This window comes from Dermochelys coriacea, chromosome 1, assembly GCF_009764565.3.
Source record: "Dermochelys coriacea isolate rDerCor1 chromosome 1, rDerCor1.pri.v4, whole genome shotgun sequence".
Taxonomy (NCBI): Eukaryota; Metazoa; Chordata; order Testudines; family Dermochelyidae; genus Dermochelys; species Dermochelys coriacea.
Window position 1 is genome coordinate 346,478,091 of NC_050068.2, and position 13,122 is coordinate 346,491,212.

At 42.9% G+C, this 13,122-nt stretch overlaps 1 protein-coding gene across 1 annotated transcript in view; it reads left to right on the top strand.

Annotated features, from left to right (window-relative positions):
- Positions 1 to 13,122, top strand: part of EXOC4 (exocyst complex component 4) — a 596,962-nt gene that overhangs the window by 18,731 nt on the left and 565,109 nt on the right. The window contains 2 exon segments of the mRNA XM_038412510.2: positions 10,117 to 10,159; positions 10,161 to 10,307. Coding sequence (XP_038268438.1) covers positions 10,117 to 10,159; positions 10,161 to 10,307 — 190 coding nt within the window.

Below are 13,122 nucleotides of genomic sequence, written 5' to 3' on the forward strand. Positions count from 1 at the left end.
GCAGGTGCTTTTGTGGCACAGCAGCTTTATGAAAGCCAGTTGTAAACTTTCTGAGCAGTTTGTGTGAGCACAAAGTGGGGATGATTCTTAGGAACCTTAAATCTTGCTTTAGTCTTTCTGAGTAACACCTGTTGTGGTCTGTAGTGTCCCTTTTTATCACTAACGTTTTGGTAGCTGTGATGTTAACGCCTACCCCAAGACAGGATCTCAGTTGAAGCTGAGAGTAGCAATTTGCCAGGGCCAGTGTATTTCCAAGTACTTTTTGTAGCTGATCATCTCTTAATATCTTTTTCTACTGCAGTAGTTATCTATTCTGCTGCTGCATCACATGACAAATGAGTCTGTTTTCTCTTGCTGTTGAATAATAGGAGAAGCATTCAGTGTCATTTCTAATCATGGCTGTGAATAGGTATTTATTGGCTTCTGAAGGAATTATGGGTTGTTTGGTGTCCTTTTTTTAACATCTGCTAACAGAGTGTTTTGGTCCTTCACAGCACAAATAGAAAGAGATGGTCCCAGCCCTGAAGAATTTACAACCTGGTTTTAGATATAGTGCTACATGCAGCAGATGCAAATGTTAAGGAAGGGTTGGGGTAGGGCAGGACAACGGTTTCATCTTCCAGTTACTCAATATAGTCACGTGCTTTCTTCCATTTCAGGTAATGATTATTCAATAATCGAGACAAATGGAAAAAGCTATAACTTTGGCAGTTGACAATAATGTGAATATAATTAGTGCAGTCTGAATGCACAGTTTACTTTTAGCTGTCGCTAAGGTAAATCCATTAATAATTATATTACATGAAAGAGAGAACCTCCCCATAGCTCTTATCTGGTGTGTTGCATTTTCAAAGCACTGTAAATATCAACCATCATAGTACCATAGAAATATAGGGCTGAAGGAACTTTGAGAGGTCATCAAGTCCAGGCCCCTGCACTGTGGCAGGACCAAGTAAACCTAGACCATCCCTGATATCTTTGTCCAACCTTGTATTTAAAAACCTCCAGTGATGGGGATTCCACAAACTGACTTGGAAGCCTATTCCAGAGCTTGATTACCCTTATAGTTAGAAAGTTTTTCCTAATGTCTAATCTAAATCTCCCTTGCTGCAGATTAAGCCCATTTCTTCTTGTCCTACTTTCAGTAGATATGTATAACAGCTTTGATCACAGTCCTCCTTTATAAAAAAGCCCTTAATGTATTGGAAGACTGTTATCAGGTCCCCCCTTAGTTGTCTTTTCTCAAGACTAAACTTGCCCATTTTTTTTTAACCTTTCCTGATAAGTCAGGTTTTCTAAACCCTTCATCATTTTTGTTGCTGTCCTGTGGACTCTATCCAGTTTGTCCATCTTTCCCAAAACGTGGCATCCAGAACTGGACATAGCACTCCAGCTGAGGCCACCAGTGCTGAGTAGAATGGGACAATTCCCTCCTCTGTCCTATGTAAGACACTCCTGTTAATATACCGCAGCGTGATACTATCGTTTTCCCAGTTGCATCACATTGTTGACTTGTATTCCAAATTGTGATCCACTGTAACCCCCGATCCTTTTCTGCAGTACTACTACCTAGCCACTTATTTCCTATTTTGTAGTTGTGCATTTGATATTTCCTTCCAAAGTGAAGTACTTTGCACTTGTCTTTATTGAATTGCATCTTGTTGAATTCTGACCAATTGTCCAGTTTGTCAAGGTCGTTTTGAATTCTAAACCTGTCCTCCAAAATGCTTACAACCCCTCCCAGCTTGGTGTCATCCGCAAATTTTATACTCTCCACTCCAGTATCCAAGTCATTAATGAAAATATTGACTAGTATTGGACCTAGGACTGACCCTGTGTGACCCCACTAGCTACACCTTCCCAGTTGTCAGCGAATCATTGATAACTACTCTTTGAGTACAGTCTTTCACCCAGTTGTAGGTAATAGTATTCTCTTTATTAAAGCTGGGAAGAATGAGGTACAGAAGTTGTGACTTGCCCAAGGCCACTTAGTGAGTCATGGCAGAGACTGTTTAAAGTGCAGATGTCTTTCATCCCTTTGCTCTTAAGGCCTTGTTGCAGTGGCCTTGAAGTCAGTGGGAAAATCTCATTGACTCAAGTGGTGTTTTGGACCAGGTTCTAAATGTCGCTTTGGCCATTTGGGGTAAAAACTACCAGTTTGTAGGGATGCTACAGTAATGAACCTTCTAAAAATGCCTAGAAGTGTCGTAGGTTGGAAAAAATGGGTATGAGATGAAATGCCTCCTCCTGTAAGAGCTAATGACTTCTTGGAGGTGCTTACACCCTCATCTCCCAGTGGGTTTGAACTGTTGTTCAGTGTTGTGAGTGTCTCAGGAAAGCTTGACTTCACTAAAGTAGGTAGGTACAGATAGAGAGAAATACACTCTGAGTCTAATTGTGCCAAGCTATTTTTGGGAGGCACTCCACATCTTCATCTCGTAGTTTGTTCAGCACTGTACAGAGCCTCTATTTAAGGAAGACTCAGTCCCTATGCCAAGGAGCTTAGACAATATGAGGCGAAGGTGCTGGCTGCCTCCCAGAGTGGCAGAGATGAGTATAATCCTTGGTTCATGTGTGCTAGTGAAGAGCAAATTTCTTTTCTCCAATTCACCCAGTGGGTCGTGGTTTCAAAAATTCTCTCTAAGCAACATACTGCTGGACTCTTTGCAAAGGCTTTAGTTCCCTCCTATGCAGATTATTCAGTTCAAGCACTGGAAATCACAGATGGAAAATTCTTCTTAGATCCCATGATCACAAGAGCAAACCTTGCCCATCCTATTCAAATGAGTAATCCCATTGGGCCTGACTCTGATTTAGGGCTATTTTTATTCTTTTTTTTTTTTTTAATTCTACTGTAAGTCACTGACTTCAGTGGTGGCAAGCAGGATTAATATTGGTTGTTTTAGTACATTTATTTGTAACCTTTCATGACAGAAGGACTAGGCTTCTCTTGCAATGTTTTCTCTTCTATCCTGTCTTCCTTATGTGGAAGTGACTCCTGTTTGCTCTGTATTACTCAACTATTAAAAAATCATGAAAATTTTGGCCCAATTTAATTTTTCATTGTAGAATAGAAATGATAAAGACTCTGTACAAAATACCATCCAGTCAGTCTGATTCTGATCCTGTGAGAGCTTTGCTACCAAGAGAGCGGGCACAGCACGTTACAGGTTTTTATAGGAGGATCAGATTCTGTTTCAAAAAGATGAAATTGCAAAAGCAAATTAATCTCAGCCCTACAGCGCAGGCCACGAAGGATCCCAAATGAGTTCATACCCGGCATATATTTGGTATCTAAACTGACTTCTGTTCTTTGCAGCATCTCCATTTCAGATGCTTTTGGTCTCCAGCAAGTCATCAGTTGTACACTGTGATTTTTATAGCCCTATAATACAAGCCCCGCAAGCACAAGTCAGGGCCAGATCACGTCTTTTTTGCAGTGTAGGTATACCCAATTGGCACAGGCACTTTGTTTTTATAGATTCTCTCTTTGGTGATTAACATGAAATCGTCACTGAGGAAGTGTTTGTTTAATGAGTGATTGGAGAGAGGGGTTGTCATTCAGTATACAGGAAGAGGAAGTTGGTTCATTGTGTAAGTTGTAGAATGGGAGATGGGCCAATTAATACAGCAGCTTGAGCAGCAGAATAGCCATAATTGTTTGCTCTAAAGCAGGTGGAGGTGAGAAGTTGCACCAATATGATTGTAAAAATATATTTGAAAAGACTGTTGGATTTAAAAATTATATATTAATGTCTTTTCCAGATTATATATTTAATTTTTTTTGGAAATGACATTCACTGCTGCCATCATGAGTTTAAAGTACTGACAATATATGGGCTTTAAACCAGCTTGTTTTTTTTTAATTTTATCTGTGTAGACTACTACGCACCATCCATTAAAAAGGAGCGCACATCCCTTACTCAGGTACTCCTTGACGATTCTTAAATATGCAACTATGAAATACTCCTGTAACTCCCTCTCCTCGTCCACCGTTAATCCATGAGCTGCATCATACCCAACAATAACCCAGCACCTAAAAATGTTGCTTGTTTAGCTTTTACAGTTCCTTAACAATCAATCTCATATGCTGACAAGTTGGACAACACCTGTTAAAGATGGTCTAGGTTTACTTGGTCCTCCCTCAGTGTGGGGGACTGGCCTTGATGACCTCTTGAGGTTCTCTTCCAGTCCGATATTGCTATGATTCCCCTGGTCAAAATTTATGTATAGGGAAAGCGTGTTAGAAGGGATTTAAAATGCTAAGTATAAGAAAGTCCAACTACATATAGTTTAACCGTGCACATGTGGATCAATGTTAAAATAATATACAAAACCCTATGGGCCTGACTGGTCAATTACACTAGGCCACTTTAACGCTACTCTGAAATTGAAAGCGGCCTTAAAATATTAGACTAGAGCAGTGTACTGGAGTCCCAAGCTTAGCTGAGATTTCAGACAAAATCGTGGTTTTCATTTGATTCCTCTGCAAAAGACAGATATTGGGTTAAACTAGAGTACAGCACATGCAATGAAGCTCTAGCAATATAAAATTTGCCATAATGAAGGAGACAATATTACATCATCTGTATTCTGCCTATCAGAGACCAATATCTATTATTTTTCTGCAAAAAACCTCTCAACAACGCACCTGTCTAATGCTATAATGCTTTTGGGCAATGCTGTATATGTTGTAAGGAGGAGTTTGATTCTGCCCCCAGATTATTAGTTTATACAGCCTCATGAGTTTGTGGTTTTTTTTTTTTAAAGGAAAATTAAGAATTTAAATGAAATTGTTTGGAAAGGACTTGACTAAGCTCTGTACTTGGTTAGAAAGGAATTTTTTCATCTCACCTATGTGGCAAGGGAAATGGTGCCAGTATGTTCTTCAGTTGGAGCTGTTCGAAAAATGAAATTTCTGTCTGACAGAGTATTCTAATACTTTTAGATTTGTTTTCATTTTGAAACAGGATAAAAGTTAAAATATCAAATATTTTCTTAGAATAAAGTTCTGAAAATTTCAATTCAGAATAATTTGAAATGAAAATGTTGACATTTTAAAAATTATGGAATACCATTGGTTCATTCAAAATGAAATGGTTTTGAATGTTATAATTGTTGGTTTTGAATGTTATAATTCTTGACGTCCCCCCTTTGATTTGTGGCCATTATTTTTTAACGTAGAGGCTGTCCAGGTGGACCAATGTAACATTGCAAGAGGGGCATTGCTGGCACATGATGGCATATGATCACACTGGTAGATGCGCAGGTGAACGAGCCTCGGGAAGGTCGTGGCTGATGTGATTAGGCCCTGGATGTGTCCCCTGAATAGATGTGTGGACAGAGTTGGCAACGGCTTTGTTCAAAACCAATTGGAGAGACAATTCAATCTCTCTGGTCACTCGATTACAGACTTGAGGGTGGCTATCCTTCAACAAAAAAAACTTCAAAAACAGACTCCACGAGAGACTGCTGAATTGGAATTAATTGTATCCAGTTTGCAAATTACTTAAGCTTGAATAGAGACTGGGAATGGATGAGTCATTACACAAAGTAAAACTATTTCCCCATGTTATTTCTCCCCCCACCGTTCCTCAGATGTTCTTGTTAACTGCTGGAAATAGCCTACCTTGCTTGTCACCAGGAAGGGTTTTCCTCCCTCCCCCCCGCTGCTGGTGATGGCTCATCTTAAGTGATCACTCTCCTTACAGTGTGTATGATAAAACCCATTGTTTCATGTTCTCTGTGTGTGTGTGTGTGTGTGTGTGTGTGTGTATATATAAATCTCTCCTCTGTATTTTCCACCAAATGCATCCGATGAAGTGAGCTGTAGCTCACGAAAGCTTATGCTCAAATACATTTGTTAGTCTCTAAGGTGCCACAGGTACTCCTTTCTTTTTGCTAATACAGACTAACACGGCTGCTACTCTGAAAGAAGTTAAGAGACTTTAGGGTGACTAGATGTCCAGATTTTATGGTGACAGTCCTGATTTTTGGGGTCTTTTTGTTATATAGGCTCCTATTAAACCCCCCCCCCCCCCCCCCCCGGTCCCGATTTTTCACATTTGCTGTCTGATCACCCTAAGGACTGGCCCAAGGTCATGCAGGATGTCTGTGGTAAAACAGAGACTCCAACCCAGGTCTCCCATGTCCTAGGCTGGTGCCCTACCCACTGGCCGTCATCCCTCTCAACTTCTTCCTGACTTCTTGTGTTATATAGTATCAAGGAAGCACTGCTGTACTATTCTTTCAGCAGTTTTATTAGCCGAATCTTCTGCATAGTGAACAACAACCTTATTTCCAATGGCTTCCTGTTCTGTAAAAAGAACAAAAACAAAAAAACAAAAACAAAAAAAACCTTGCTGTGGCCAGTTTGAGAAGTGAGCCTTTCTGGGAGTAGTAAAATAATGTGAGGGTGGTGATGGTGGTGGTGGGGGTTTATAGGCACTCCCAATCATTCATTTATATCTACACAAAAACCTTGCCCACTGAGTTCTGCAAAACATCCTTTTTGAAAAAGAATGCAGAATGAAGCAAATAGAGCTCAGCTGAGGTGGGGCCCATTGTCTCCGAAGCGGGAGAAGGTGCTTGTGTACAGCCTTTCATTCATGGGATCTCTGCTGATCCATTTGCATTCTTCAGTCAAGGAGAGGTCCCTTTCACCATCTGCAGCTAGGCACATATTTGAAACAAATTCTGCTGATAGGAGTGAGAATGCTACAAAATAAACGGGGTTTGTGGGGTACAAATAGTTCTGTTAGACCCTTTGTCGTTACTATTGAAAGAGATAGGAATGAGTAGCATTTTTTGAAAGCGCGCATCCTGGCAGTGGCTATTTTGCAGGGGTTAGTGGCTTCAGCTTACTGCTCTGCTATGTGGTTTTCCTGGAATATACCATGTGTGTAGCAGCAACCACTTCCTCGCCGGGGCAGCTTCACCCGTTTTGCCAACTGGCAGTTCATCCACCGCGTCCGGCTCAACTGCGTCCCACTCAACGGAGCCATCCGCCATGGGAACCGAGACCAGCATTGCAGGAAAGTGCAGCTACTCCGAGACCCTGCCCCACATCCTGTGCAGCTGCAAGCCCCACTTCAGAACCTGGCAGAGCAGCTGCGCCACAACGCTATCCAGAACCACCTGGTGAAAGCCATCGCACCGTGCCTGGGGGAGGTCGTCGTGAACTCCACCATCCCGGGATGGACAAGCCAGTTGCGACCTGACGTGGTAGTCACCGACGAGGACCAGAAAAGATCATCTTCATTGACATCACGGTCTCCTTCAAGAAACAGGACTCTGGCCTTCCATGAACCCGAGTTCGTAAGCTGGAAAAATACACCCCCCTGGCCGACGCCCTGAGAGTGAAGGGCTACGAGGTGCAGATGGATGCCCTGATTGGTCGGAGCCCTGGGAGCTTGGGACCCCTGCAACGTGCGTGTGCTGTGGACCTGCGGGATTGGTCGACGGTATGCACGGCTCATGTGGCGCCTCATGGTTTCAAACACAATCCGATGGTCCGGGACATTTACAGTGAACACATCACCGGTCACCGATAGTACCAGGAGGTCTGAGCCGGTACATATCGTGCATCAACTAGGGAAAGGGACTGAGAGACTTTTTTTTTTTTTTTCATTGGACCATATGAACTGGAACCATAAACTCAATGAACATTAAATCCCACCAAATGAGGGTAGATCCATCCTCCTCATCGTATCCACTCATTATACTCCACACTTGAACATGTCCATTGTATGGACAACATACCCCCATATCTCAATGTCTGTACTTTGACCTGTTAAACTTTTACCCCCAGTCGGGGGATTGCAGATTATGTATTCCTTACGCCACCACGCTCCTAAACTGAATTTCGCACCCCTTGATAATCTGTACCTTATTCCCTGCTAACCAGAAACTTCTATTGCCTAAGCTCTGTACTGTTTTTTTTTTTTTTACTTCAACATTATCTTAATAAAATTATTAAATTTGTTTCTGCTGCTCTCCTCAGAAGAAGGCAGCAGGATAAAAGCTGTATAATTGCAACCTCTTCTTTTTCTTGCCAAGTCCTTGGTAGTCAAGAATACTACCTCTTGGTTTAAGATACCCTTGCTGTAGTCTTGGGACAGTTGCATCACTTGGGGTGTTTTTTAAAAAGGAGCGAGGGCGCAACTGCTGTTTGGTTTCTCTGAAGGAAAGGTAAGGGAAATGGAAGCTTTGGCCCCATCTTTGCTGGCAGTAACTTTCTTCTTAGGGGTAGGGAGAGTGTTTCTTGTATATATTTTTAGTGCTTTGTCCAGTCTTGTTTAGATAACTCAAACGATATGGTTTCTACCACTTTCCTTAAGAGACTATTTCACAATCCAATACTTGTTTTAGTTTTTTGTCTAGACTTCATTGTTATAACAAGTCCAAAGTGAAAGCCAAATTGTACAGTAGTAGAGAGCAGTAGCATTCAGTGATTTTTTTTTTTTTTTTTTTTTTTTTTTTCCCCTTCAAACTACTTGACCTGTTGCTCTGAAATATCTGAGTAGCCCTGGCAAGGAATTGATGAGCACTTTGACTGGTTATTTGCATTCTACTTTTAGAATTGAGAGTGAAGTTGGAGTTCTGGAGTTGTGTGCTGTGTCTTAAAAGGTGTAAGCCTCTTTCATCACGTGTGTACAAAGCTCCTGTGTAATATACTTCCAGATTTTCAATTCTGTAGAGTCTTGGGCTTAAATTTTCAAAAGCAGTTTAGTGATTTTGGATACCTCAATTTTTGTATGCACAATCTGAGACACCTTTAAAGAGAGTCATTTTCAGTTAGTGGGCACACAGCACTTCTTGAAAGTCAGGTCTTTTTCAGGAGTCTCAAGTTGGACACTCAAACTCACTAGTGCGTTTAGAATTTCAGGCCTACTTCCTTGTCATATCCTCTGCAATTAAAATCGTTCATAATTCTTAGTCGTGTTTATAGTCCTCACATACCACAGTATGAGAATCTAGATAGATAAATTCTGTGGGAAGCTATATGAAGTGTGCCTGCATTTCTTCCTGGTTGTGAAGATACACCCAGTCTGTCAGCTGATATCTCACTAATAGGGTAGTTTAACTCTCTCTCCAGCGAAACCAAAATTCTAGCTCTTCTAGGGTAACAAAAAGGGACACAGGAATCTAATGAAATTCAATCCTTTCTGGGTCCAGCCCTCCTCAGTGGTCTAGTTTCAATATGCATCCCTCTCTAGGGTATACAAATGTTACCCTAAATGACAAAATTTTTACAACAAATGTTATAGTTAGGATCTGTTAAAATCTGGGCTATTGATAGTGATTATCCAAAAGCTGATTATCCTGCTGGGCCTTTTTATTAATGTCACATCTAGCACCAGTTCCCCAATTCTTCTGGTCGAAAAGAAAATCCCTATGACTCTTATGTAAATGGGTGGGAGAACATAGCCGAAAGAATTGGGAGCTGGGGAAGGGGAGACTTTTCTGTCCCACCCCAGTTCCATTCCATTTCACCAACCTGACTGGGTGACCAGGTAATGGATTAATGATTGATAGTGGCAATGAGTCAAATTATTGTTATACTTAACAAAAAATTAAACTATCCAGATGAGAATATCGCTAAGTGCCCAGCTGTATACATTTGTCCTTCCTATCCCATTTCTGCCTATAATTTGTTACCCATACTTACTTGTGTGACATCTGTAAGCTCTTTCGGGCCAGGACTGTGTATTTATGCATGTTCTGTGGTGCACCTGGTGCACTTCTGGGCACAGTATGAATAACAATTTGTAATTAACTAATTGCAATACTGTATGTATTTACTGATCTACTGAAAAATTAATAAAGCTCAGTAAATTATATAACTAGCGGATGAGCGAGAAAAACATACTTAAAAATAAAACACTTAGAAGCAAGGAGATAATAAAGGAAGACTACAAGATCTGTGTCTCATGCAAACAACTGTTATTGCTGGGTCTCAACTGAACTTTATACAAACATGTTTACCAGAGGTACTCTCGAGTCAATAGCATTTGAAGAATAACATAGTGGCTGCTTTCCAGTACTTTAGATTTAAGAGTTCCTGTGCTGGTAAATCACTTCTAAACATTGCCATTGTTTTGACCTTGTTGTTAGGACTCTCTCCACCAGTGATGATGTCGAGGACAGAGAGACTGAGAAAGGGCCGTCTGGAAGACGCTTATGAGAAGTGTGACCGGGACTTGGATGAGCTTATTGTTCAGCACTACACGGAGCTCACCACAGCTATCCGCACCTACCAGAGCATCACGGAGCGAATCACCAACTCACGCAACAAGATCAAGCAGGTGAAAGGGCAGGCAGCGCTATGTCTGGCATCTCTCTTCCTCTCTCTCCCCCTACCTCTGCACCCACCATAAAAGGCTTCATGTGTTCAAATCTGTTTCTGCATTACATTTCTACTTTTGCCCTGGTTTCTGTCCCTTTTGTGGTGATATAAAATTGAAGTATCAAGGTTTTCATTCAACGCTTACTTCTTCGAGAGTTGTCCCTGTGGGTGCTCCACTCTAGGTGTTGGTGCGCCCTTGTGCCTTCGCTCGGAGATTTTTACAGCAGTACTCGTACTGGTCACGCACGTGCAAAGCTTGCCCCCCACCCCGCTCTGAGGGTAACGTAATAGTATGTGTACGCGACCAGTCCCCTCAGTTCCTTCTCTACCGTCCCCAGCCTGAGACAGAGCTCAGCAGACTCCTGAGAAAACTTTTCTCCCTTGTTACTCTTACCCTTTTAGATAGTTTGTTACCAATAGTGTTACTTATTAGTGTTACCACTAGTGTGTTAGTTTTGCTTAAAAAAAATAAAAAAATAAAAAATTCTTAGTTTCTGTAAGCGCAGCCACTTCTGACATGCCTGGCTCCCCAGACTTTAAGCGCTGCTCTAATTGTAAGGATGTCATCCCTCTGTCTGATGGCCATTCAAAATGCATAAAATGTTTGGGGGAGTCCCACATCCCCCAAAAATGTGCCCACTGCAGCAAACTTAAGTCCAGGGCACGAAAGGACAAGGGAGTTGAGGTTAAAGCTGCTCCTGCTGCAAAAATCGTTAGGGTCAGCTTCAGACCCAGGCGCTGAAATCCGTGCTCTGCTCCACACCACAGCATCCCCGCCTCTAACAGATGAAGAAACTTCAAAAAAAAAAAAATCACTTCTGTCACCTGCAAAGCAACTTCGTTGGGAGAAGACTTCTCCTGGCAGGTCTACCGCCTCCCTCCCAGTGCTCCCTCGGCTGAGCAATTTGACGTGCCGGGTTCAACCCGCCTCCGCTGTGGCAGTAGCATGAAGCTCCGGTAGCCGAGGCTTCACGCTTCCAGGTTGCCTGCCTCTCTGATGGAACCTTTCGGCACCAGCGGTGGAAGTGGTGTCGACACATGTGGACATGCCTGGCCCCCTGCAGGCTATCGCCGTATCTCCCCGGCACCGGGGGCACCTGCTGAGTTGGGCCGGAAGCCAAGCGACTTTAAAGACACCGGTGCAGAGTAACTTTTCGTTGTAGTGGATTGTTCTTGCACCGCCCTCACCACACAGAGGAGCTTCAGCACTCCAATTTATGCAGTCAGTGACCTGCTTGTGTCACCCATTCTGCAGTCAACCCTACTGAATGCCTACTTTTCACCAAATGCTGAGGCCAGGTCCAAACAGCCTTCCTCCAGTGAAGAGGAAGCTGGTCTCCAGGAGGATGTTTCACCATATGAAGTCTCTCATCCTCAGACCCCAATTAATAGAGGTCATAGAAACAATCACCTACTCCTCAGGATCCTGTGCTGTGGTATGTAAACCTGTGGATGGCACCACCTATGCTCTTCACACCACAGTGGCAATATTGGGCCCCATGGGCATCCTATCCTCGAGACCACAGTCGCTATGCCACCTCAACCAGGCCTAGCACCACAAGCTTACGAACCTGCCACTGATGCCAGTCACCAGACAGCACCATCACAAGTGCAGAATCAGGCAAGACCTGTCTCTATCCCAGTAGACCCAGTTTGTTACGCCTGACGAAGCCCTGTTTCCTCCTCCCCCGTCGTCTTCAGATGACTTTTCAAAATTTCAAGACCTTTTGAGAAGAGTGTCCAGTGAGTTAAGAATTAATCTGGAGGAGGTTCCTGACAGCAGCATCAGTTAATGGACATCCTGCAGCCACCTTCTTCTTCCAGGATTGCATTGCCAATCAATCCAGCCCTTCTGGAACCTGCCAAAGCCGTCTGGCAGACTCCTGCTGCAAGCTCACTTACCCCAAACGAGCGGGACTGCAAGTACTTCATCCTTCCAAGGGCTCTGAATTTCTTTCTACTCATCCAGCACCTAATTTGCTGGTAGTTGTCAACCAAAAGAAAAAACACCAGTATCCTCACTCCACCTCAGCTGATAAAGACAGTAAGCATTTAGATTTGCTTGGACACAAAGTATACGCATCTTCCACACTACAATTTTGAATGCTAATTATACGGCCGTTCTGGCAAAATATGATCACAGAAATTACAACAAATTCATGGACTTTATTGAGGACATTCCGAAGCAAAGAAACAACAATTCACTGCTTTAGTCTCTGAGGACAAATCACATCATTTACGGCTCTTCAAGCGGCCCTTGATGCGGCCATACTGCAGCAAGATCCACCACTACAGCATAGTCATGCACTGAGGGTCATGGCTCTCTTCTTCTTGCATTCCTCGAGAGATCCAGACTACTATTGAAGACCTTCCATTCGATGGTGACAAACTCTTTGCTTCTACATGAACGATGTCCTTCAACTCTATGAAGGATTCAATGGTACTCTCCAGACCTTAGGAATAAAAACCTATGACCAGAAGGCGTAATATAGATACCAACCCTACCGCCGTCCATGCTACCCCACGTATACCCAGCACTTCCAGAGATCACTGAGCACAACACCAGAGACCCAGATACCAGCGTTGCCATCCCAGTTCCGCATCAGTGTCTTCCGACCTCCTCCGACTAACAAGCCATATTGAAGCCTTGGTCAGAAGGTTTAGAAAACAATGGTTTCCGTTTCAGTGCTTACAACCCCCGTCCCTACTGTTTGGACACTGCCTATGGCCATTCTTACGTCACGGCACAACATTACCACTGACAAGTGGTTTAG